We start from the raw sequence: 27,408 nt of genomic DNA, 5'->3' as shown, positions 1-27,408 counted from the left end.
CATTGAACAATCAGAATCCGGTTTTGTGGTTTTTGGTACCTTTCCTCACATATTTAGCTCAGTTCTCAAAGCAGTGTAGAATTGTATTGATACTCTGGCCATGTTACAGGCAAGGAAACTGAGGCTGGGAGAACAGCAAACACACCTACTGTGTGCAGATCAGAGTCTAACGTCCTCCCGGTAGGGCAGTGACTACAGTACTGACGTCTCTGCCCTCCACCTTCTGTCACCAGTTGCAAGACCAGGACAAGGCCCCAGTCGATCTCCTGGCTCCAAATCCCAGATCCTGCCCCCACCCCACCCCATCTTGAGTGAGAACTTAAGGCTATGGGAGTGCTGTGGGGATGAAGGGTCTCGGGCTCAAAGGGGTCCTAGGCCCCTGGATCTCCATGAGTCACACTCAGGATAAACTGGCATGGCTGGCCCTTCACAGTAAACCCCTTGATGGCAGGGACCTTGGGGAGCAGCTCACCTTCACAAGACTTTTAATGTTTGACTCATTTCTTTGTGTGGCACCATGGCTTGAAGCTAGGCAGTGAGTAATTCCCTGAGTCCCCAAAAGCTGCTGAAGGAAATTTGCGTTCTTCCGCTGAGCTATGTCTGAGAAGTGCAGACATGCCGTGGTGAGCTAAGACAGGCGAAGTGTCCTGTGACCGCCATCAGGCTGTGCTGGGCCCCTGCCCCTGTCAGTGTCCTAGATGGGAGCAGCGGCCTCTCTGAACACGCCCCGATGCCAGGCTCCTCAGCACTGCAACATGCTACCTTCCATGCTCTGTGACTACTCATGTCCTCTACCCCAGCTGGGCAGCAGGGACTGGGGGTGAGGGTCCCCATGATCACCCGGCTCAGAAGTGGCCTCTGGTAGCCACTTGCCCATCTCTGTCTCATGCCATGCTGGGCGTAAGGTACAAACTATACTCCTGTTCTCCCTGGAAGTTCCCCCCTCCCTCACCCTCAGCCCTCATCGGGTTTCCCAAAGCCCAAGGCCAAAGAAATACCCAGCCGTACTGTGCCTTAAGTCCAAATGGCTTCAGTCTGTGGGCACTGAAAATGTAAAAATAACACATTTAATAATAACACATATGTGGCTGGGGAGACCATGACTCAGTCGGTGAGGACATGAATTCGGTTCCCAGAAACTGTGTTAGAAAGTCAGGTGTGGTGATACATGTACTTGTAACCTCAGTGTTGGGGCAACAGACAGGTGGATCCCCGGGGCTTTCTGGCCAGCCAGTCTGGTGCAGTTGCCTAGATGAAGGCTATCCCGAGAGCTTTCTTCATGTAACGCTCTCGGTTGTCTGCTGGCCGCCGCACGTGTACGGATGTATGCACATCTGCATACGTTAACACATACAAAGTTGAAGAAAAGCATGTGTGCGGTGTGCTCTGGCCACCTCCTGGGTAGCACCCAGCTGCTCAGTCCATGGATTCCCTTTGGATTCAGCCCCTCTTTTCCTCCCCTAAGCGTTTGTTCATATTGTCTGTCTTTTTGTAGTCCAGGCCCTGCCCAGATCTCCACTGTGCTTAGATAAGATGTATCCACAGGTGTGTGGCACACCATGGTTTTAAAACAACTTTCTCAAACTGGCTCCTGAGGTGGGGACGGGCAAGGAATATCCCAGACTGTCGCTGAAACAGGGCCACTGCCCCTGGGAGCTCTCAGCAGTGACCCTGGCAAGCAGCTCAGAGACTACTCAGGATGGGCTATCCTGTGATGAGCTGTGTCCCCCAGAGCCCCTCACCGTGGTTCTCGGAACCTTGGAGCTAGCCCCACTCAGAGCCTAAGTGCTGAGTAGCATGCAGACAACTGTCCACCTGACTCTGCCTGGACTGGACAGTGTCCTCCCTGTGGGACCAGAGCTGGCTGCTGCTGGGTGAGTTATCAAAGCCCAGGCCTCTTGTGGATGGCTTCCCAGTACAAGACAGCAGATACCGAGGATGTAAATAAGACCATTTCCCCAAGCCTGGAGCAGAAGGAAACCATCCCGGAGGGGACAGACAGGGACTGGGACCGGGTGGGCAGCAGAGACCTGATGTAGGTTAGTATATCTTTATGTCACACAGACGGCAGAAACAAATGGTAACAGAGAGATGATGGTACGTCTGTTTAATAGGAGCTCTGAGTGTGCGTGAGTGTGTGTGTACACGTGAGAACATGTTTGCATGTGTGCAGGTGAATGCGGACATTGTATGTGGAGGTCAGAAGACTCCTTGGTTGTCTTTCCTCAGGCACGAACCACTCGTTGGCCTGGAACTCAGCAAGCAGGCTGAGTGATAGGATTACAGAGAGATAGCACACCTTTTACAAGGAACTGGGGGACCGAACTCAGATCCTCATGTGTGCATAGCAAGCACTTCCTCCCCAAGTCATGTCTGCAGCCCCAGAAGGAGGCCACTCTAGCTCTGATCTGGGGACCAGATCCGAACCTTGCTCATCATTAATTCTAAAGGTGGGGCTGCAGAGTGAGAGGGGCAGGCGGTCTCACCTGTCCAATGGTCTCCAGGCATGCACTGTGTTCTAGAAACTGTCCAGGACTCTTTGATAGGCATCCTAACCTGGAAGGGCCTCCCCTGTCCCAGATCCACACCCCCACACCCCTCCTGAGCTCTACCCTCCTTCTAAACTGCCCGTGCACTTTATTCTTGTCTTATGGCTTGAGGGGAGACCAGTGGGGCTGAGCCAACATTCCACGGCTGAAAGCTGGCTGCCAGGACCACCAATTTATGATCATCTGCTCTCGCCAGCTAATGGGGCCTAATGAACTCATTTTCATACTTTATTTAAACAAATACCTGTAGTCACAAGCGAGCAGCTAGTGTTTATGATGGAGCTTGACCCTCCGAGCTTGGATGTTTCCCAGTTGGATTCTGCTGGCCTGCTTCCACTGCGGGCTCGACTGAGCGAGTAGGCCGCCCCACCACGAGCAGAGCTTCAGACAGACTCTGCCCTTCACGTCAGGAACAAAGTTGTCCACTCCTGGCTGCATGGCCCGTGCTTTTCTCTCTCCTGCCCACACTGTGAAAATGTGTTTGTAGAGGCTGGGTCCGATGCCTGCCACTCTGAGAAGCACTATAGAGGGGAAACGTTCATGGATAGATGCCATCTAGCCCCTGTCCCACTGTGGCCCTTCTCCCCCACATCAGTATTCCTCACTCAGCATTCCACACCCTGCCTAATGGTAGGCACCACCCCTAAAAAATACCATGAATCTTCCCCAGGACAAGCTAGCAGCCCCCAAAAGGTCAACATTGTGCTGGAGAAGGTTCAGTCAGTAAAGCATATGTATGTGAATCTGATTCCCCAGAGCCCACACAAAAAGCCAGGCACACAGAACACACTTGTGTTTCCAGCACTGAGAACATGAGGTCAGGCGAATCTTACAGAATTGATGAACTCTGGGTTCAGCAAGATGCACTCTCTCAAAGCTTACGGTGGAAAGGGATTGAAAACATTGACCTCTGACCTACACACACACACACACACACACACACACACACACATGCAAATACACCTGGCCTTCTGAGCCTAGGTCAGGGAATGTTAGCATACACCCTGTCCTTCAGAGACATCACATGTATATCCCACTGCTGAAGGCAACTGCAGGAGGCACATACATCTAAAAGTTTGGTCCTGGGCAATGTGACCTTTATGGTGGGCTGTCTGTCAGAGATGATGTTTTATCAGCCTGGCCCTTGGTGACCACCCCCATTCCACGTCTCCATTTTATTTTGTGGTCAGAACGAGAAGAAAGCTTCAAGCAAGGGCGGCCGTGCACCTGCCTGAGTAAATTGCCCATTGTGCTCTTGTTGTAAATTGCGGTATCTCGCGCTCTTCCCCAGTAAACCCTGATTTATGAGGGCCGGGATGCAGACAGACAGTCTGTGATTGGATGCACTACTCTCTTGTAGAGAATTTACTCCAGATCAACAGAAAATTATTTCTGAAGCTCCCATGGTCGTTAGTCTCAGTTAGCAGAGCCATCCCCAGCAGGTAAGAAGCAGAGCTCGAGGTGGCTGGGAGTGCTGGCTCTGGGCAAGGTCCCGCTCTGCTCTCTCTTGCCGCAAGCTGAAGTTAGATGAAGCACTTGCTGGCCGGAGCTGCCGGCATCCACCACCCACGTCTCCAAGGCTGTGTGTAATAGAGGGGAGACATCTTTACACACCAGATTCCCTGTTCTCTGCCCTGTGGCAATATCCCATTATACTGCTCATTGGAAGTTCCTAGCCAGGCCTTTCTCTGTGCTGGTACTAATCTTATCTATGCTCTCCAAAGCCGGCTGTGTGTGTGTGGGGGGGGGGGATTTACAGGGGGAGAACATATACATGTATGCAGATGTGGGCACACATGAAGACCAGTAGTCAACCTCCAGTGTTGATCCCCAAACACTACCCACCTTGGTTTTTGAGACTTGACCTGGTATTCACAAATTAGGCTAAACTGGCAGGCTGTTATACCCAAGGGATCTGCCTGGCTCCATCTCCCCAGGATTGGCATTACAAGCATGTGCCACCACATCTGGCTTTTTAAAAATAGGTTCCGGGGATCAAACTCTTGCAGGCACCTTATCCACTGAGCTACCTCCCCAGCCTCAGAGCAAGCTCTTCAGTTGTCCATTGGTGTCCGTTTGTGTCGGCAATGAGTCGAGCAGACAGTGCGATCCATTTGGACTCGAGCAGACACCAGCAGTGCTGTGCTTACTGAAGACACTAAAAATTGCTGTGTTCTGGCTCCAGGTTGACGTGATGAACAAGATGCTGTGTTTGGTAAAGTTTTGCTAAAGAGCAGCTTTTAAACAAATAGAACCTCCTGGCAGACAAGGTGGTGGCATTCAACAAAGCCTCCCCTTCCCAGGCCTTTGGGGTGGCCAGGAATCTCACACTGTTTAAAGATTTATCAGAAAAAAGCCCTGCCAGAGCCAGGGTTTTTGTTGGAATCTGTCCAGACCACAGACAGAGAAGACGGCCCTGAAGCAGGGCTGTTGATTTCTAGCAAGTTCCTGGGACCCCCCTGTTTATTTCTTTCTTAGTAAAGTGAAGATAAAGAATATCTCGGTGTCAAGTGTGTGTCCTGTAGATTGCATGATGTAGCCCAGGTGACATGCTTGGGACACCGCTTGAAACAGGCCCTCGCTCTGGAATTCACTGGCCCAGCAGCAGTGTGGGTCCTTGCCTCAGCCACACAGAGCCCTGAATCTCCCTGCTCCATGCAGGATCACATGGCCTCTCAGGCCCTAGTCTCCAGCTCCAGGCTCCTCACAGCACTGGCGTTGGATGGCCTAATGCTGACCTCCCTTGGAGGTGTATGTGTTGAGCCATCACATAGAGAAAAGGCCCAGCAAGATGGCACACAACTTTAATCCTAGTACTAGGAAGGCAGAGCAAAGTGAATCTGTGAGTTCAAGGCCAGGCTGGGATGCTTACTGGGACCTATCTCCAAACAAACAAACAAGTAAGTAAATAAATAATAAAAAAAAGTCAAAAAACAAGAAAAAGTAGCCTCCTTACTGCAAATTAGTTGCAACCCGAGGGCTACACATTGTTCGATGCTGTATTGGTTACTTTTCTCCTTGCTGGGACCAAATACCTGACAAACAAATCTGGCTTACAGTTGAAGGGACGCAGCCTGAAGCAGCGGGTCGCATGGCATCCGCAGTCAGGAAGCTGAGCCAGATGGATGCTGGGGCTCAGCTTCTTTTCTCCCTTTTTCATTCCGTCTGAGAGCCCAGCCCATGAGAGAGTCCACCTGTGTTTAGGATGGGTCTCCCCACCACAGTTAACACAGTCTAGAAAATCCCTCACAGACACACCAGAGACTCGCCTCCTGGAAGAGTTCAGAGTCTATCAAATCTACAGTCAAGATCAGCTATTGTAGATGCTAGAAATAGCATAGTTTGTGGGTTTTTTTTTTCAAAAAGTTCAAATTAACCATAAAGAAAGGGCTAATGAGGGTACTCAGTCGGGTTTGTTTGTTTGTTTGTTTGTTTGTTTTGCTTATTACAAAATAGCTTCATCCTATTCACTCATTTTTAAATTTTATTAAATCTATTTATTTTACATACCAACTACAGTTTCCCCTCCCTCCTTTCTTCCCATTTCCTCTCCCCACCTCCTTTGTACTCCCTGCCATGTCCGTTCCTCAGAAAGGGTACCGCCTCCCATGGGAGTCAACAAAGCATGGCATATCAAATTAAGGCAGGACTAAGCTTCCTGCCTCCCACCCCCGCCAACATCAAGGCTGAGCAAGGTTTCCCACCTTAGGGAATGGGCTCAAAAAGCCAGCTTATGTGCCAGGGACAGATCCTGGTCCCACTGCCAGTGGTCCCACAGACAGATCAAGCCACACAACTGTCACCCACATTCAGAGGGCCTAGGTCAGTCCCATGCAGGCTCCCTCACTGTTGGTATGAAGTCCATGAGTTCCCACAAACAAGCTCAGGTCAGCTGTCTCTGTGGGTTTCCCTGTCAGGATGGTGACCTCCTTTGCTCCTCCCTCTCTTCAGCTGGACACCCAGAGCTCAGCCCAGTGTGCAGCTGTGGGTTTCTGCATCTGCTTTCATCAGTTACTAGATGAAGGTTCTATGGTGACAATTAGGGCAGTCACCAATCTGATTACAGGAGAAGGCCAGTTCAAGCGGAGAGTCCTCAGATCTTAGCACCCAGCCGTGGAAGTTGAAGCAGAATGCTCAGACCTTACACCAATCTGTGGAACCTGAGCAGAGTACTCAGATCCTAGCCCCAGTCCATGGAAACTCTGCAGTATGGACAGTGGGTGAAGAAAAAGAACCTAAGACTTGGCGTTGGACAAGACTGGAGGGGAGGTGGCAATCAGACACAGCATGGGAATAGCTCTTGCCAGTACCATGGGGAAAAGGGAGCAGGGACTAGGGCCTGAGACCCGGCTAGGCTACACAGAGTAGTGAGGTTTGATGTTCCATATCCCTAAGGCAGAGACCTGTTCCATCCCTGGCCAGTGGAATTCAGGCACTCAGGCGACCTCAAGGCCCCCATGACCCCAGCATCCACCCATAGCCCCAACATCCCCTATAGCCCCAGAATCCCCCCATGGCCCCAGTATCCCTCTGCAGTCCCAGCATCCCTCTATGACCCCAGCATCTCTCCATGTCCCCAGCATCCCCCCTTGGTCCCAGCAACACCCCCCCGAGGCCCCAGCATCCCTCCATGGCCCCAGCATCCTTCCATGGCCCTAGCATCTCCTCCCTCCCCATGGCCCCAGCGTCCCTCCATTGCTGCAGCATGTCCCCATGACCCAGCATCCCTCTTTGACCCCAGCAACCCCTCCCATGACCCCAGCATCCCTTCATGGCCCAGCATCCCCCTTGCATGTCCCCAGCATCTCTCTGTGGACCCAGCATCCCCCCATGACCCCACCATCCCACCATGGCTCCAGCATCTTTTCATGGCCCCTAGCATCTCCCCTCTCCCCATGGCCCCAGCATCCATCCATGGCCCCAGCATCCGTCCATGGCTCCAGCATCCTTCCATGACCCCAGCATTCCTCCATGGCCCCAGCATCCCTCTGTGGCTCCAGCATCCCTCCATGGCCGCAGCATCCCTCCAGTGGTCTTTTTTGCCTTACTGTTCCAGTTACACCTCCCCCAACATCTGAGTCTCCCTGAAGGTACCTGGTAGTTACCACGCTGTCTGATGACTGTGGGGACAGTGAGCAGGGGGTGAATTCTGACATTAAATTTTTTTTCAAAATATTAAAGTCCCGAGGCGCCATCCTCTAAGCTTCTGTTCACCCGCAAGAGCAGTTTCTCACTTTATTTATGACTTTCATCTGAGTGAAGGGGAGCTAAGATGTGTTTTAGAGCTTCCGTATCCCCGAGCTTATTGACTGAGAAGAAGGAAGGGCTGGCATCCTCAGCAGTTTTCCTTCGCCCGAGGACCTCGGGAGCTCTCTCCATCACTGTCCCCTCTTTACCAGACACTTTAAGCATCCTCTAATCCCATCAGCTCCCCTCAAAAGGGGTTGACTCAGGCGCTAGTTGGTTTTTTTTTTTCTCTAAGCCCCAAGTCACGATGGAATCTGAGGCTGAATAAATTGTGATCACGAGGCCCCGCCAGACTGAGACAAGAATCGGGAGGAAAATTAAATTTTTTTTTCCTAGAAAACCGCATCTTCAGTAAGGAGCGGGACAAAGCTCAGAGGCAAAGCAAAACTGAGAAAACAGGGGCAGGGTAAAAGGAAATGTTTCCCTTTGAAAGCCGGAAGAACGGCCTGTCAATCACCACACACATGCATGCTTGCATGCATGCACACAAATACACAGACACACTAAAAGTGTTTCCGCACATGAGATGGGACCCTAGAGTGAGCCGCCCACTCAGGGTTCTGGGTAATGAAAACAGCAGTTAATGAAGATGGGAACCATGCTGTAATGTCTCCCGATTGGACAAGAATGAGCAAAGCACAGCACTGCAGCTGGGGGGGGGGGGGGGGGCGCGGATCTGTCACCTCTTGTGACACCGGCTCCTGAGGTCCCAGAACCCCATTCTTGGGGAGGAACGCTGGCTTCCCACCTGTCTGGTGGAGGTCCTGCCTCAGTTCTTCCCTTGTCTCTGCAGGCTATCAGATCTCCTGGGAGGTGTATGGCAAGAATGACTCTCGGCTCACACACACCCTCAACAGCACAACCCACGAGTACAAGATCCGTGGACTGTCATCTCTCACTACCTACACCATCGATGTGGCTGCCGTGACCGCCGCAGGTGTGGGCCTGACCACGTCGTCCACCATTTCTTCCGGAGTACCCCCAGGTTAGCAGGGTACAGCATGCATACTTTGTCTGTGTTTGTCATTTCTGACCCTCCAATAGGGTGGTATTTCCATGCAGAATTCACCAAGTGCCTGGAGAGCTAAGGGCAGGGTTTAGCCTCCTACAGAGACACGCGGAAGGCAAAGGTCACTGATCCACCCTCGGCTTAGCCTTCCACTGTATCTGACCTTGTGCCTCTTTCCAGAGTGTGAGAGCCAGCAGAAGTGACTTGAAAGGAAGGAGAGAGATGGTCTCCACGGGGCAAAAATGTGGTGTCCCCAGCCCAAGGTTTGCACCCTGCAGGTGCACAGCCAGTGACCACGTGGACAGTAGATGCCTTTGGGAAAGAGAAATAAGAAATGCATTTGAAATTAAGTGTGGGAGGGTACTCAGCTACTGCACACAAGGTTTGGTTTCTGCACAAGCAAAGCAGGTATGGGTGCACACTTAGAATGCAAGGGTTGCCCAAGGAAAGGCGTGTGCATCCAGAGTGTAAGTTGACAGGTGAGGCTCCTGAGTTTGCTCTGAATGAGTCCCATATGCATGGAAGACCACCACACTAAGGCGTTGCTTTACGTCTCCAGCCTGCAGAAAGAGGCCTTTAAAAACATTTTGTATTTATTTATGTATTTGCTGTGTGTAGACCTGTGTGCACACATGCACGTGATGGCCAAAGGCCAGCATCTTGTGCCTTCCTCAATCCCTTTTCATCTTATTTTGAGACAGGGGCACTCACTGAACCTGGAGCTCACTGATTGGCTAGAGTGGTTGCCAAGCAAGCTTCTTGGATCCTCCTGTCTCCATCTCCCTAGAACTGAGATTATAGGTGTCAATCACCACACCTGGCTTTGTATGTGGGTTCTGTGAAAGGGTTTTCCAGCACAGGGGTATCTTGGCACTAGGGAGGCAAGGAGTACTACAAAATCAAACCATGCAGCAAACCCCACAGAAGAGATGGGTTGGGGTAACCACAGCATGGTAACTGCCTTTGAGCAGGAGCAGAGACAGCAATGGGCTGGGTGAAAGGCAGGCTTCTGTAGGGTCTTTGGAGCATGTGCAGTGAGCTGGTAGAAAAGTACAAGCTGGTCAGAAGTATTGTTTGCTAACCCTGAGTCATGGGGTGGGGATTCCAAGTTCTGAGTTCGGGGACAGGCCCGGAATAGGATGACTTTCCACTGGCCTGTTACCCTATATTCTCAGAATCTGAACTCAGTCTCTCATGCTTGTACAACCAGCACTTTACTGACTAAGCCATCTCCCCAGCCCATACTCACTGATTTTACCCAAATACCAAATTCCCATAAAACTTACAGCACCCAAACCACAGATTTGAAACATTGTTACTACATTTGTAGCAACGGCTGTGGTGTGGGCACTGTCTGGTGTGTTAAAAATGGAGTCGGCACCAGGGAGACCATAGGCAGGCACATCTGGTGTGAATGCAAAGTTCTGTGGCCTGGACACTGTCCATCCCTGCTAGGGAATGAGTGCACTGACCTCTGAAGGCCTCTCTGCATCTGGCATTACTGTCTCCAGGCTATGTCTCTAGGAACTGCAGTGGAGAGACACAGAAGAGAAATGGAAGAATTTGCTCTGAGTGAGCCTCTGATGGTCGCCCTGAAGAAAGACTGTTGAGCTGCCTTAAAGCCGATCACCTGTAATTAGCTAAGACACTCGGTAGCACCCTGTGCCTGCAGGGAGTCCTTCCGGGAGCCGGCTTTGATCTGCCAGGCTGGAGGTTTACATCCATTAGAAGCTGAAGAGCCGCTTTAAGAATCCAGAGAGAGAAGGACTAGAAAGAAGAGTCACTTGTCCTTCGCTTTAAACATCTTCTGCTTCACATTCATTAAGCCAGATGCAGAAGGACCCTTGAGACAATAGCAGGCTGTCACTATAGGGGCTTCATTGTCCTGCGGCAAGACCTGCCTTCAGATACCCCAGTCGCGCAAGCTGGGACAGTGCCTCTCAGAAACCTGAGGACAGCAAGCAGGCTTTCGTGCATCCCTCTCTAATTCTTTCCTTCCTTCCTCTTCTCCCCTCTCCCTGTCTCTCCCCTCCCCATCCCCACCCCCTTCTCTTTCTTTCCTCCTCTTAGATCCTGGAGTTAGAACCCTGAGCCTTGTACATGCTAGGCAAGTGCTCTACCGCACAGCGGACACCCCCCATCTCGTTTTTGTCTTTGTTTGTTTTGTTCCATTCATTTATTTTAATTTTGTGAGACAAGGTTTCCTGGATCCCAGGCTAGCCCCAAACTTCCTGTGTAGCTGAGGATAGTCCAAACTTCTGATCCTTCTGTGTAGTGCGAGAGAGCCTGCTTTATGCAGTTCTGGGGATCCAGGGTTTTGTGAGTGCGAGGTGGACACAGCTTGTGGAGGTATACCTCCAGTCCTTTGTCTTGCCTTTTTAAGGTAGTTTTTGTCGGCATTACTTTTCTTTTCTCCTTTTAACCTATTCTCTTACTCTTGGGAATTTCTCATTTTAAACATTTGGTTGAACTTGCAGGGAAGCCTGGCCTCCCAGAGAGCAGTCCAGCAGGGTCTCTCTGTATGAGTGGCCCTCAGCCCAGGAAAGCTCAGATTTAGGCTCACCTTCCACCTATGGCGTTCCCAGAACAACTGAGTCCAGAAAAGAGTCCTGCACTGTCATCTCCTCTAGATTGTCTTGGAAACCACTTCCAAGACCTACAGATTTCCATCCCCCTCCTCAACCCTGACTCCCAGGGCATCACGGGAGCAGGGAAAAGAAGCTAGACCGTCCTTTCTTGGTGCCAGGGCAGGAGCCTGAAGGATGTAATCACATTCCCTTGTCTTTCTTTGCACAACAAGCACCTGTTAATTATCTGCTCTCTATAGAGATGAATAAGACAGGAGTCTCCTAATGCCACTTCAGATGGCCTGGGGCACAGCGGGTGACCCTGTTAGAGGAAGGATCCCGCTGTGAGGCCTTGCTGAGGGGAGCTGCACTGCTTCTCGCTTTCCTGGCTTGGTAAACAAGTGCCTTTTGCAATGAAGAGTCATTATGAAGCTGTTTCCTCCCTAACAGGCTTGGCACCCACCCTAAGCCGTGACATAAGTTAACCCTCTTCCTGACTCTCTCACCTCCTCTAGACCTTCCTGGTGCTCCATCCAACCTGGTCATTTCCAACATCAGCCCTCGCTCAGCCACACTCCAGTTCCGACCCGGCTATGATGGGAAGACGGCCATCTGCAGGTGGATTGTGGAGGGGCAGGTAGGTGGCGACAAAATACCTGACCAACAGCTTAAGGAGGAAGGAAGGCTCATTTGGGATAACAGTGCAGCACTGTACTGCCCACAAAGGCCGGGAAGTCACAGTGACAGGAGTGTGAGCCAGCTGGTCACATGACAGTCCACAGTCAGAAAGCCAAGAGGAGTGATTACTGATGCTCAGTGCATTTTCTCCTTTTTATTTAGTCCAGAACCCCAGTCCATGGGTGGGGACACCCACATTCAGAGTGGGTCTTTCCCACCTCCCCTCTGGAAACCCCCTCACAGACGTGGCCAAAGATGTGTCTCCTAGGTAACTCTAGGTGTTGTCAAGTTGCCAATGTTAACTTCCACACCCTGGGAGCTAGGGCTTCCCAATAGGAAGATGATAAGGACCTGTCCTTGAGGGAGTGTTGATGGTCCTCCTCAGATGCTGGAGGAACTTCAGGGTGGCTAAAAGGGGAAGAGCAGAGAGGAAGGAAATCAGACTCTGGAGACAGGGTGGGCAAAGATGAGAAAATCAGGGCCCTATCAGGTGACCAGAAGTGAAAATTTTAAAATAGGAAACTCAAGACTGCTCCAGCATGGTACCCCAAGATAGATAGTATGACTGACTGACTTTTAAATTCTACTTCACAGTTAACTGGCTACCAGACTGGTACAGCTTGTTTGGCATAGAGCATCATGGGTACAGCTGCCTTTCTAGAGCAGGCTTAGTCTCCAGGTGCTGTTCAGGGCATGGAGGATCCAGTGGTAGCTTGTGCTGTGGAGGAAACCGTTCTCTCCCCGGGTGGCAGGATCTCCTGCCTCAGGGTATGTCTGGAGACAGCACTGAGTGTTAGGAAGTGATGGGAAAATCTATCATACAGATCCAAGGATGGGCCAAGGAAAAGATTCAGTGTAGTGTCAGGGGCTATAATAAACATGGGCAGGCTTGGGCATCTAGGAGGGCAGTACATAGATAGGATCTTCTGGCATGGATGAATACCACACATTCCACCAACTCCATGTTCTGATAAAAGAGGAAAAGATGAAGAGCCAAATTGTGAGCAGTGAGTGGTAATGTTTGGAAGTAGTTCCTGTGTAATTAGATCCTGGTGACTCATCACTGTTCTTGCGCTGGGCTGCAGGAGTCTCTCCTGGGTCCTGGCTATGAACTGGAAAGCAAATCCTACACATACACTCACAAAAGTTTCACCAAGCCCAGTTTCAGGAAAGCTACATAGAATCCCCACAGTGTAAACTAACACGATGGGAGCTAACCATCCCTGGGGCTGAGACTATTTACTTAAGAAAAATAAGAGTATATCTGTATTTTATGCCTAATCAAAAAAAAAATAGTGAATGAAACAAAAAAAGTTGGAAACAGACTTTGAAACTTTAAGAAGAAAAATGTCTGTGGAAAACTAATTGTCTCAATGTTTATTGGTCCTCCTTGCTGAGCAAGCTCCATGTGGACTGAAGTATCAAGCACACCTGTTGCTCCCAGAAGCATTCTCACACTCCGTGTCCCCCTCCCTTACAGTCCCCCTCATCCACTGGCAGTCACTTGTCTTCTCTCTGTCACTATAGACTACATCTCTTTTTTTTTCTTCAAAAAGTCTTCTGCCCTTTTTCCCAGTGCCATGTCCTATTGACAACACCTAGACACTGGAGAGGTCCTTGCAATATTCCTTCTAGTCATACCACTTAGCACTCCTCTGTCCCTCTATATCCTTTGAACCAGAAGTTCATGACAAAAACTTGATGAAATGTGCTTTCACTTTTGTATCACCCTCTCTTCTTCCTGTGTCCTCAGCATATCCTCGGTTCTCTGAGCATGTTGAGATAGATAAAGAGCATGAACTTATGCTAAATAAAGCAGCAGGTGGGAATGAACTCCCTGATTCCTGATCCCTACTCCATCAGTTCCCCATCAGTGTTTTCTCTTTTCATCTATGCATGCTCTTTCACCTGAACTGTTTTGTTTTGTTTTGTTTTGTTCAACGTTCAGAGTGGAAATTTTTCCATTCTCTCAACTTTTACTCATTCTGTCTCTGGAACTTTGAAGGAAAGCCCTTATCCTAATCCCTCACATTGTTTGGGAACTCTCAAAGCCAAGAAGGCAGAAAACACTCATTTATAAATTATCAAAATAAGGCACTGCATCCTTCTACTGGTATTAAACAGATCTACTTTCTCTTTTTTTTTTTTGTCTCTTTCCTAATATTGCAACAGTTGTGAAAGCATATGCTTTTATATTCAGTGTGTTCCAGGCATCTGTACTTATTGCTCTATTTTAGTCATGTGTCTGTGTGTCTGTATGTGTATGACATGGTGCACACATGGAAGTTAGAGGACAGTTTCAGGTCTTGGTCCTCTCCTTCATTTTGTGTGAGACAGTTTCTTTTGCTTGCTGTGTACACCAGGTAAGCCCCTAAACTTCTTCTGCCTCTTATCTGTCCATGGGAACACAGGGATTATAGGCATATGCTACCATGTCCAGCTTTATGTAGGTTCTAGGGATTCAAACTAAGGTCCTTGTGCTTGTGTGGTGAGCCTTTCACTCACAGAGATATCAATCTCCTTTGCCCCCATTGCTATTCTTTGAGCCCTAAATTCACCCATCTTTATCCCTTCATGTTTTAGATTTCTTTTTTTTTTACTTTTGTGAGTTTTCGATTCTTTTTTTTTATTATTTTTTATTAATTAATTTATTTAATTATTAAAGATTTCTGCCTCTTCCCCGCCACCACCTCCCATTCCCTCCCCCTCCCCCAATCAAGTCTTCCTTCCTCCTCAGCCCAAAGAGCAAGCAGGTTTCTCTGCCCTGTGGGAGGTCCAAGGACCACGCACCTCCATCCAGGTCTATTAAGGTGAGCATCCAAACTACCTGGGCTCCCACAAAGCCATTACGTGCAATAGGATCAAGAACCCATTGCCATTGTTCTTCAGTTCTCAGTAGTCCTCATTGTCCATTATGTTCAGCGAGACCGGTTTTGTCCCATGCTTTTTTTAGATTTCTTAACATGAGAAGATTTGATTATCTGTTATACATAATGCCCCAGGACATGATGCCTTCCTGATCCAAGCTCATATGAGCTGTTTATACATAAGCCTGGGTTTTAAATAGTGTCAAGTGACATTTAAAGATCACAACCTGAGCATCAAAAGCTCAGGGAACTCATTGCTACCATGTGGTCATTGCTTCTAACCTTTCTGGTCAGGAGAGGAAATACGTTAAACATTTTTGTTAGAGTTACTTATTTCATGTTCATGAGTGTTTTGCCTGTATACACATTTATGTACCATACATGTGCCTGGTATTCAGGAAGGCCAGAAGAGGGTGTCAGATTCACTAGAACTGGAGTTGGAGATGGTTGTGAGACCCCATTGTGTATCCTGGAAATTGAACCTGTGTCCTCTGGAAGAGCAGCTAGTGCTCTTAGCCACTGAACCATCTCTCAGCTCCAGGAAACATGTATTTTTTTTAACACCGTAAGGTCATAGTGATATTTTCAATTCAAATCAAATACCATTATCCTTAAATTCATATCTTATAGTAAATTTGCCTTATATGCATTTTTCAGAAACCCCAGTGTTTTTATTTTCTTTACCTGACTATTATATTGAATATAAACCTGTGGTTCCAACAGCATAATCAACATGACCACTGAATGCAGTATAAGGGTTTATCCTTAGGTTTAATTCTCTCCTGCGTTCACAGCCAAAATGCTGAGCTTAAAAAAAAAATCACCCAACAGCATTCTTTTTATCCATACTTTCATCACCAATTTGTATATAACTAGACACATTCATTTCAGTTGTTGTGTTCTTTTGCCTTGCTTATTAGCAGTTAGATTCTGAAAAAAAAAATCATTTCACCTGAGAGAAATCGCTAGGGCTTTTTAAGTTTATTTTCACTTTGTAACTATTTACATTATTGCAGAGTCAAAGCTATAGAAAAATGATGTGCTGGGAAGTCTACGTTCCCCGCCTGTTACTGCATCTTGTGGATAATTATGCCTACTTGAATCAGCACATTGTATATGTATCAATGTGTGTGCAGGTGCACGTGTGTGTACAATGCACACATACACGCATTCCTATAGAAGCCATAGGTCAACCTCAGCTCTTGTTCCTCGGGTACTGTTCACCTGGTTTTGGAGACAGAGTCTTTTATGCATTTGGGGTTCACTGAGCAGTCTAGACTAATGGCCAGCTACCCCCAGGAGTCTGCTTGTCTCTAACTCCTAAGCCCTGGGATTGCAAGTGAGTAGTATCAGACATGCCCGGGGGGGGGGGGGGGGGGGTTCTATGGATCAAACACTTTACTGAATGAACTAGCTTTCCTATCTCCCTAGTTCTCTGCCCTTCTCTTTGACAACAAAAACAAGCCTCCATATTTGTATTACTGTCCTTATGTGGAATGTGGCCTTCTGTACTCACTGCCCTCATGATAAAGTAGCTAGTCCACACCTGTACATTTCCTGTCCACTCCCCCATCTCCCTAGCCTTCACCTGCTATGGTTGTGTAGCCTCTTCTCCATGTTGGGCCTGTGTTTTCTACCACTGCCATCAACAAGTTGCCAAACACAGAGTGCTTACCCAACACGAACATGCTATTAGAGATCAGTTGGTTGCAAGTCTAGTGTGTGTTTTTAGCTAAAGCATGGTGCCCATAGCACAGCGCCCCCTCTGGAGATTCTGGCAAGGAGCTGAATTCTGTGATGTAGGTAAAAATCAGTTCCATGTTGGGAGCCCAAGGTTTGGTGTGTGGGAAGCTACCTGTCAGCAGGACTATTCTAGCTACTGAAGGTCACCTTGTCAGGTGTCTCAGAGTTCCTTCCCATCTTCAAAGTCAGTCATAGCAAGTGGGTCTTCTTCAGACTGGGATTCTCCTTATGCCTTGGTCTCATCTCAAGGACACTATTCCACTTCTAAGTACCCCTGTGGTGACTTTGGACCAAATAATCTTGTTCTTTTGGTGTGTTTAGCCTTGTTGCCATCAGCCTAGAACCCTATGCTATGTGAGGCACCCTGTGCATGGGTTCCAGAAGTCAAAGGGAATGAAGAATCAAGACCAGGTTTAGGAAGGCATTCTTCTACCAAGAAATTGGTCTTAACATTTTGTCTTTTTGCTGCTATGTATCCTCAAATTAGACCCCAGGCATGAGGCTGCTGGGTGTAGTCAGATTTTTCTTTGGGCTGCCAGATCACAGACAATGACATGGTAAGTTATTAATTACAAGAGCTTGACCTTAGCTTAGACTCGATCCTAACTAGTTCTTATAACTTCAGTTAATCCATATATTTTAATCTACGTTCTTCCACAAGGCTTGTTACCTCATCTCCATACTGTTTATCCTGATTCCTCCATGTTTGTCTAGAGACTCCATCTTTTTTCTTTCCAGAGTTTTCTCTCTGCTTGGAAGTCCCACCTATACCTCCTGCCTAGCTATTGGCCTTTCAGCTTTTTATTACACCAATCACAGCAAATACCTCCACACAGTATAAAATATCCTACAACAGCTAGATCAAATAGTAACTGCATGCTAATCCTCCCCAGAAGCTACCAGATGTCTCTTCTGTACGTCTACACAGGGCATTTTCATCAGAACCACATATGTAGAATGAGGTGATGTCCAATTAAGTCCAGCCTCTGAGTCTTCTCTGGCATGATTTTTGATAGGAAGCAAGGCTTTTCCAATTTGTGTGTTCTGAAGAAGCTCCACCCAATTTTCTGCCCCCACTTCTATTCTCATATGCATTTAGATGTATTTTTGAGCTTTTCCTTCCTTTTCTTCCTTCTGTTCTTCCTTTTGTCCTTCCTTCTCTCATTTTCTTCTTCCTTCCTCTCTTCTTTCCATTCATCCATCTTTATTCCATTTTAAAAATATTTACTTCTTGGATATCTAAGAAATTGTGCATAGTAGGCAGATGCTCTACCACTGAGCCACACCCCAGCCCCTTACTGGGGGATTCTAGGCAGGGGCTCTACCACTGAGCCACACTCCAGCCCCTCACTGGGGGATTCTAGGGAGGTGCTCTACCACTGAGCCACACTCCAGCCCCTCACTGGGGGATTCTAGGGAGGTGCTCTACCATTGAACTATGTTTCTGTGCCTCTTCACTGTCTATTTTGGTACAGATTCTCAGTAAACTTTCCAGTTTGGTCTTGAACTTGTGATCCTTTCTCTGTCTCCTTAGTAACAGGAATTACAGGTTTATAACACCAGGTCTGGTACTAGACACGCCATGCCTACCATATTCCCAGCACTTCTGTCCCATGTAGTTTTTCCAACTGAAGACAGTGACACTCACTGTCTCTGGCCCTGGGTTGGTACTTGCTTAGATTTTGTGGTGCATCTTCCACTCTCTTTCCTAGTCATTTCTTCCGAAGTCTTTCCTCCTGGTTCAATTTCCTTTTCTTTCGATTACATCTCTTAGTTCTCTGGGTTGCAACACGGTGAATGTTAACTTCTCCCATGGTACGACTGGGTAATCTAGAAAGATCTTTACTTTAGTGCCGTCCTCTGAATGGCAGTTTAGCACTGTAAGTGCAGGAACGAAAGGTCTGGAGATAATAGCTCGCTTTCTCCTCATTCTTATTGTTGATGTTGAAGTTCACCTCCTACCCTATCTTACTTTGCCAGTAATCTAGTATCGTAGGGATCTCTTGTATTCTGCAGCTTAACTATAATACATCAGGTCTAGGAGGATGTTGTGAAATATTACTCTGTGTAAAGGTGTGTTACATTTGATTATGTTGCAGAATATTACTTTAACTATGTAAAGGTGTGTTACATTGTTTATGCTGCATTTGCTTAACCATGTAAAGATGTGTTACATTTGCTGGTGCTGCATTGTTTTAACAATGCAATGATGTGTTGCTTTGCCTGCCTAAGGTACCTGATTGGTCTAATAAAAAACTTAATGGTCAATAGCTGGTCAGTAGAGGGATAGGCAGGGCTGATGGACAGAGCGAATAAATAGGAGGAAAGAATGGGAGAGAGGGGAGAGAGAACGAGGGAGAGAGGGAGACACCTGCCAGCCAGACATGGAGTAAGACATATAGAATGAAAGAAAAGTAAAAAGCCCTGGGGCAAAACGTAGATGAAGAGAAACAGGTTAAATTCAGTTATAAGGTCTAGTTATAGGATAAGGCCAGACATTCATAATTGACAAGTCTCCTTGTCTTGATCTGGTTGACGATCCAAGAAAGCCTGCTACAGAAGGATCTTTTGTTATTTTTTCATGTGTATAATATATGTGCATCTGTGTGGTATACATGTGAGTGTGGGACTTACACCAGATATCTTTTGGATTGTTCTCCACTTTCTGTATCAAGGCAGGGTCTCTCACTAATCCAACTAGATTAGCTAGCTAACTTGCCCCAAGGATCCCCCTTCCATCTCCTGGGTGCTGGGATTGTACTGGGCCCCCATGCCCATCAGGATTTCGTGTGAGTGCTGGGACCCAGTCTCTGGTCCTCACATTTGCACAGCCCTGGGCTGCTTCTGAAGTCAAGGTGTATCAGACACTTTGAGTCTAAAACTTCATTTGCTCTGGAAAATTCTTTGTCATGGTCTGTTTGAATGCAGCCTCTCCATTGTCTGTTGTCTCTTGCTGGGACTCCTGGTGGATGTAAGAAATTGCTTCTCTCTTTATCCTCCTGGTCGCTCAGCATCCACTTCCCATTTATCTTGTCTTATCTCTCTGTGCTCCTCTCTAAATAATGTCCTCAGAAGTAGTTTCCAGTAAATTAATTCCCTGTTGACCCCTATCTCATCGGCCCTTTTGTCTGTTCGTAAGTTTTCAATCTCAGTGACAGATATTTACATCTTATATAGCTCTATTGCTTCTTCATCTCTGCCTTTTAAAATGGATAGCAATAGTGATGTATTCTGTCCTTGGTGTTACAGTTTATTCTGTGTGTGTGTGTGCGTGCGTGTGTGTGCATGTGTGTGTGTGCGCGTGCGTGTTTGTGTGTACGTACGTGCGTGCATGCATGCGTGTGTGTGTGTTCATGCACATTTGTATGGCAGCCTGAGGTCAAATCTGGGTACCATTTTTCAGGACACTGTCCATTTTGGTTTGGTTATTTGTTTGGAGACAGGATCTCTCACTGGCCTGGATTAGTCTTGGCAGGTTGGCCCTCAACTCCCAGGCATTCTCCTGTCTCTGCCTTCCCCGTGCTGGGAGTACAAGCATGCACCATCACATCTGGCTTCTTAAGAGGGTTCTGGGGATCAAGCAAGAGCCTTACCTACTGAGCCATGTCCCCAGTTGACTCTCCTTATTCTGTGTTTGTTTTAGGTTTTGGTCATGTCATTGCTTTAAAAGGTTCTCTCTCTGAGAGCCCAGACTAGCCTTGAACTCATGATCTTCCTGCCTCAGCCTCTCTAGTGTAGAGATGACAGTTTCACTACCATCCAGCTACAGTTCATTCCCGTGTGCCTTTCTGTGTCTTAGGGAATTGGGTTTTGTTTGCTTGCTTTTCCATATTGGTTACGTTTCCCCACCTCGGTGATTTAGTGGTAGCATTTTTACATCTCTGCCCCAAATCACCATTTGATATTCTCTTTCTCTAGACCAGTGGTTCTTAACCTTCCTAATGCTGTGACCCTTGAATACAATTCCTCATGTTGGGGTGACCACAATTATAAAATTGTTTTCATTGATACTTCATAACTCTAATTTTTCTACTGTTCGGAATCGTAATGTAAATATCAGTGTTTTCCAATGGTCTTTGGCGACCTCTATGAAAGGGTCTTTCTATCCCCAAAGGGGGTTGAAAACCTTTGCTCTAGATCCTCCAAACCAAAAGTGGGGCACTCATGGACTGTTAAGTTTGGGGAGATGCTTATCTTCTTTTTGTTCTCTCTCCCCACACACACACAAGTACAGGCCTGGGGAGGAAGAGAAGCAGACTCCATATTTATAGTGGGAGCTGCATTAGTTCCCTTTTCCAGCAGCCAGAGGCTCTTTTTCTTCTTTCACCTCAGTTTTGCTTGCAGAATGTGAAGGGGGCAGACTGGACCCTTTTGCTCATCTCTGCAGTGCAAAGGCCCTGTGGTTCACCTCCCTGGACCTTGTTCCAGCCCTTGATTTCTAAGAGAGACTCTCCCCCAGAGCAGCCATACTTCAGGTTTCCCCAGTTAAGCGGCTGTAACAGGCTGACTGCCATTCCTACCCAGCTCCTCAGTAACTGAAATACCTGTTAGTCATAGTTACGTTCCATCCACAATACTTCAGTTTAAAAGTTGAAGCCTCAGAATGGCCAGCAGCTCCTTCCTCCTCAGGCTGGGTCCCTGAGCTCTCTATGTTTGTGTTCTCAACCAGATTAGTTCCAATTCCCAAGTGGCAGACTTGTAAAACCACCTTCTGGATCTTTATGGTCCACCGAGGTCAAGAGAAGTTAGAAGGAAGCTGCTGCAAGGTCTCATCCTTGGTGTTTGAGACCCTGAGCGACTGCTGGAGGGCGGGATGTGCACATGACTGTGGCATCTTTCCCCAGCTGGATCTTTGTGTCACACAGAAGCAACAGCATTTTCTTTAAGCGTCTGCATGGACACCAGCAGAGTGCTGGGGAGGGAGGGATGTGGGGGGCAATCTCACTATAGTGCAGAAAACTGGGGCTCCTCTCACAGCCTCTGCAAAGGAGATTGGGAGTGGAGTGTTCTAGGAGTCTTTGCTTTCACTGCCATGACTTATTATCACAAGGCCACGCTTCCTGGGAGCTTCCAGAGCAAGCTTGCAGCAGAAGCTTCTGGAAAGCTTCCCAGGAAAGAGTGGGAGGTGAGTTCAGCTCCTCTGAAGGCAATGGAGGGGGCTACGACCCTGCCCAGGCTGCCTGAGTGTTAGTGTGCCTGAGAGCCACAGTCTGGGCCTGGGCAGCCCTAACAAGCTAGGTGGCACCCTTTCTCAACTAAAGAGACAAGAAAGAGTAGAGAGAGAAAGACAGGGGTGGTGGAGATTCAATGGGGCCATATTGGGAATAAAGAGATCCAGTCCACCCCCCCACACACACCAGTTCATCTCTGAGGTTCTGACATGGGGTTTGGATTATAAACGAGGGCAAGAGATCCACATAGCTAGGCAGTCCCAGTCAGCATGGTCATGGCCCCAGCCTCTCCTGCAAGAAGATCTGAATAATTGTCAGACTGTATAAAATCTCTTTCTGGGAGACAAGCTCCCTGTCATGCTGGCCCAGGCTTCCACCTTTTACTTCTCCTAGCGAAGGACTCCTGAGGAAATTTCAATTCCTTAGAAGCCTGTAGTCAGTCACAGAAACTTATTAATTATAAAAGCTCTGCCAATAGCTTAGGCTTATTTCTAACTGGCTCTTATAACTTATAGCTTAAATGAACCCATTTCTATTCATCTACGTTCTGCCTCATGGCTTTATTACCTCATCTCTGTACTGCCCATCCTGCTTGCTCTGTGTCTCCTGGTGTCTCCACCTTCATTCCAGCATCCTCTGTGATTGGATATTCTGCCTAGCTATTGGCCATTCAGCTTTTTTTAAAAAAAAAAAATATATATATATATATATGCATATTATGTATACAATATTCTGTCTGTGTCTATGCCTGCAGGCCGGAAGAGGGCACCAGACCCCATTACAGATGGTTGTGAACCACCATGTGGTTGCTGGGAATTGAACTCAGGACCTTTGGTAGAGCAAGCAATGCTCTTAACCTCTGAGCCAACTCTCCAGCCCCCGGCCATTCAGCTTTTTATTAAACCAATCAGAGTGACACATCTTCACAGTATACAAAAAGATTATTCTACAATAGAAACCGTTGTTTTAATAGTCAGACAAAGGGAGGGGCACAAGTATCTCTTTAGAATCTTTCTCTGTCTGTGTGTGTGTGCGTGCTCACATGTCTCTGTGTGTGTGCTTGCTCACATGTGGTGTGTGCATTTGTACATGTCCCATGTGGGCACATGCAAAGGCCGGAGGTTAACGTTGGGAAGTCTTCCTCAGTCATTTCAGTGTTTTCAGAGGCAGGGTCTCTCACTGAACCCGGAGCTGGCCATTTCAGCTAGACTGACTAGCTAGCGATTGCTGGGGATCTGCCTGTTTCTGCCTCCCCAGCACTGAGGTCACAGGGGCACACTGCCACACCCGGCTTCTTTCACATGGGTGTTGTGGATCCCCATGTTCGCCCAGCAAGCACGTTATCCACTAAGCCATTTCCCAGCACCCCTCTTTAGAACATCTTCATTTTGCCGAAGGATAACATGAGTGACAGGTGTGGCTCTCAGAGGAGACCAAGCCTGTGGGATGCCTCAGCCCCTGCAGAAGACAAGAGGAGACATTACAGCAGCGAAGGTCTGGGGCTCCAATCCAGCACCCTGCCCAACCTCTCCTAGTATCCCATCTTTACAATGAAGACCCAGAGTTAAATTACTGGCCCAGGGTCACACTGTGAGCAGCCACAGAAAGCTTGGAAGGTGGAGGATGAGGACAGAACCTGGAGCTGAGAATGAGACAGGCTTGCTGTCGTTCTCTTTGTCTGGATGGGCCGTGAGTTGGCAGACGTGTGCTGGGAGTGTGGGTTGATCACAGTGGCACCTGCTGAGCCTACAGTGCACAGAGCATCTCCTTGCCCATCACTGGCCTCCACACAAAGCAGTTCTGCCTTTTGGAAGAGAAGCCATTCATTTATTACCCAGAGCTGGAACAAGCTCACCAAGGGGCAGGAATAGGTCTTGCTTGCCAGCAATGGGATGTGTTTGCCTGAAGATGGCTATTCATGCTCACCTTTCCAAGCACACCAGCTCCTGAGATGACCTTGTGATCATTTTGTAAATGGCCGAAAACTAAGTCAAGATGGCCAACCTAGAGAGAAGGGCTCCACAGTGTGAAAGCAGGGGTGAGGGTAGAAAGGTTTGCCAGGGCCTGGGGAAGACGGCCTGGTCTGTAAAGCGCTTGCCTTAAGAGTATGAGAACCTGAGTTTCATCTCCCTGGATCCATGCTTGTTTTTTTATTTAAAGCTAGATATGAGGTACAAGTTTGTAATCTCAGTGCTGGAGACATCTAGAGCCCTGGGGTTTGTTAGCTACAAGCCTAGCCTACTTGGTGAGTTCCAGGCCAGTGAGACCCTATCTCAAAAACGAGGTGGACAGTTCCCAAGTAACAATAACCAGGTTTACCACTTGCCTTCACTTATACATGTACATGTGTGATATTTACCTGTACACACACATGCAAGGCATACACACCCATTTTACACACATGAACTAACACACACATATATGTATTAACACACACATGCATTAACATACACACACACACACACACCAAAGACTTCCTAGGCTGCTAGAGGAGCATGGAAGGAGGAGCAGGCCAAACTATCTAGGGCTGTGGATGGCTCAGAAGGGAATGGCCTGGAGCTGAATGTCCAGGCTCCCTGGCCTCCCCCAAACAGCAGCCAGGACTGAAAACCGGCACATCCTCCCAGTCAGCGTGTGCAGTGCAGCCTCCATTCCACTTCCATGCCTCCCACTTCCCAGTGCATCTTTGCAATTAAGTTTCGCTTATGTTCCGACTACTTTCTAAAACTGCGAACCAATGCTTTTGTTGCCATTATTTTTTGGTTTGTATGTGTGCATTCCTGCGAACGTGTTCACATGTGCACAGGTGAGTGTGTACATATGTGCAAAAGACTAGAGGCCAGAGACAACATCTGGTGTCTTTCTCTACCACATTCCTCCTCATTTTTTGAGATTGGTTCTCTCCCTCAATCTGGAGCTTCCTAATTAGGGTCGGCTGGCTGGCCGGGGAGCCTTAGGATCCACTTAGGGATGGATCCTCCTTAGGACCTCCATTTCCCCAGTGCTGGGACCACAATCATGCACCACCATGCCCTGCTTCCTCTTATGTGTGTTCTGGGGATTACACTCAGGTCTTCTCATGTTCCCAGGAATCCCCTTACTCGTAACCTTCTCCCCAGCCCCACACACTGAGGTTTTTGACTTCAGTTATCCTCCGTGACTTATGGGATGAAAGATGCTTGCTGTTGGGAAAGCCCCTTATTACGGCCCTTGTAGGGTTGATGCTCAGATATGGGTTTAAAAAACTAAAAAGCAGCAGCTCTGGTGGGTATTTCTGGCTCCATAATGCGTTGCTTAATTAGTAACCTCTGGCTGCAGATGGAGCAAAACCTCTCTCCCCACGTTTTCCCTGCAGTTGGCAGCGGTACCTGTTGTCCTTGGCCACCCTCTCCCCACCCCTTGCTTCCTTTCCCTCCCTCAGCCCCTGCTGCACATGGCCATTCGCTGCGCTCTAATAGCCAGAATGGCTGCCTGACTCCTGCGAAGGCTGCTTGGGGCAGGATTGTCAGTAATGAAGACGCTCTCAGTAACACTTTGGGTACAGGCAAAACTGTTTCCGTTCTGGAAATGGAAAGCCGTGATGGGGTGGGGGGACCCACTAAGTGCTTATTTGTGCATAATAGTAGCCATTTTCTTTAAAAGGAGCTGTTTTAGAGGGTGTTATGGGCTAATAAAATAAAACACGAATCTGTTCCATGCTGGTCTCCTGGTAACTAAGGAACAGTGGAGATGGAGATATCGTGTGGCCCCAATGGCCTCGGAGGTGACACGTCCAGGTTGCCCAGAGTGTCATTAGCCATTCCCATTGAAGTGACTCATGCCTGGGGGACACCAGGGCACGAGGAAATGCTGTGTGTCTTCCAGGTGTGCTCGGCAGGTTCCAGGAACTCGATTAGATGGAGGCTGATGGATGGAAGGCCACAGGTGGCACTTTGTGTTTCTGCATGCTGCCACACAAAACCAAAGGACGCATCACTGGGTGTATAGGGTTTTCCGTTTACCTAACAAACCATTTTATCTGAAGCCTCTCGCGATACATATATACTAGGGGTGATTTCCAGGGCAAGCTTGGTCAACAGCTGAGCATGTGTGCCTCTATTAGAAGTTTCTGTTCCTAGGCAGGGCATTCCCTTCTGCCTTCTGTCGGGAGACTGAAGGTCAGCGTGTGGCTGAAAGTTCCAGCCTGGGCATCCCTCTTGTACCCTATGCTAGACTCCGTGGATCCTCTCCTGCTTCTAGCAACACTAGCTAAGCACTGTCTAGGCTCTAGGCCCGGGACTCAGACACCAGAGACAAGACAATAACCTACCCAGCATCCATCAGAGGGTATAGAGACTCATGAAAGAAACAGATGCCAAGGCCTCTTGGCAAGGGTCACCATGAGTAGAGGTTGCCATGGTTCCCATGTATATACAGACAGTCCCCAACTAATGATGATTCCCTTGTATGTGTGGACAGTGCCAACCTGCTAGAGTTCAACTCATAATATCTCAGCTCCACCCCGCAACAAAATCTGTTCTCTGTAGCACACCATGTGGCCAGCCTTTTCTATATTGCTGGTAGTTCTGTGTTCCATCATGATCAAGTGAGTGTGTGTGTGTGTGTGTGTAATATATATATATATATATATATATATATATATATATATGAACTAGTCAATACTTTACTATAAAATAGACTTTGCATTAAATGGCATTGGCCAAGTGTAGGCCATTGTAGGTGTTCTGAGAATGGTTAATGAGGGCCAAGCTAAGCTGTGACGCTCTATAGGTCAGGTGTATTCAGAACATTCTGCTTGTCCATTAATTTCTCTATGGCTTGGGGTTATGATGTCTAAACCCTTCTGAACTAACAGGCATTTTGGTTTGCTTGCTTACTTGCTATCTATCTATCTATCTATCTATCTATCTATCTATCTATCTATCTATCTATCTGTGTGTGTGCACGCGTGCGTGTGTATGTAAGTGTGTGTGTGTGTGTGTGTGTGTGTGTACATACAGGAGCAGAAGTAGACTTGAGAGGTCTTTTTTGAGATGATCTCTCGCTGAACCTGGAGCCCACCAGCTGGCTAGACTGGCTGGCCAGCACCCTCCGGGGATCTGCCTCCCCACCTCTGGAGTTGCTGGCATGTGCTGTGACATGAGGACCCAGAATCAGGTCCTCATGAATTCCCAGCACACACTCCATTGACAGAACCATCTTCCCTGTCCAGTGTATCTGTTTGGGGGATGTTTTACTCTTTCAGAGTTGATGGAAGTTTAAAGACAGTACACTGGGCAGCAAGGGCACTTCAAGGCCCCGCGATTCTCATAGCTCCAGTGCACGTTAATGTCCTGCACTTCTTATTATCTTTATGGTCTTTGTGGATTGTGTGTGTGTGTGTGTGTGTGTGTGTGTGTGTGTGTGTGTGTAGGCATGGCATGTATGTGACGGTCAGAGGACAGCCTCAGGCTTTGGTCCTGGCCTTCCATCTCGTTTGAGACAGAGTCTCTTGTTCATCACTGGTTCATTGGTGTAGCAGGTCTAGAAATGTCTGGGAATTTGCTTGTCTCGCTATCCCATCTCCTCATTGTAGCA

General features: G+C 48.0%; 1 protein-coding gene across 1 annotated transcript in view; it reads left to right on the top strand.

The window, feature by feature from the left end:
* Positions 1-27,408, top strand: part of Sdk1 (sidekick cell adhesion molecule 1) — a 975,668-nt gene that overhangs the window by 812,774 nt on the left and 135,486 nt on the right. The window contains exons 21-22 of the mRNA XM_057765703.1: positions 8,590-8,781; positions 11,888-12,009. Coding sequence (XP_057621686.1) covers positions 8,590-8,781; positions 11,888-12,009 — 314 coding nt within the window. The remainder of the gene's footprint in view (positions 1-8,589; positions 8,782-11,887; positions 12,010-27,408) is intronic.

This window comes from Chionomys nivalis, chromosome 3, assembly GCF_950005125.1.
Source record: "Chionomys nivalis chromosome 3, mChiNiv1.1, whole genome shotgun sequence".
In the NCBI taxonomy this organism is placed as follows: domain Eukaryota; kingdom Metazoa; phylum Chordata; class Mammalia; order Rodentia; family Cricetidae; genus Chionomys; species Chionomys nivalis.
This window is presented reverse-complemented; position numbering and strand designations above follow the sequence as displayed.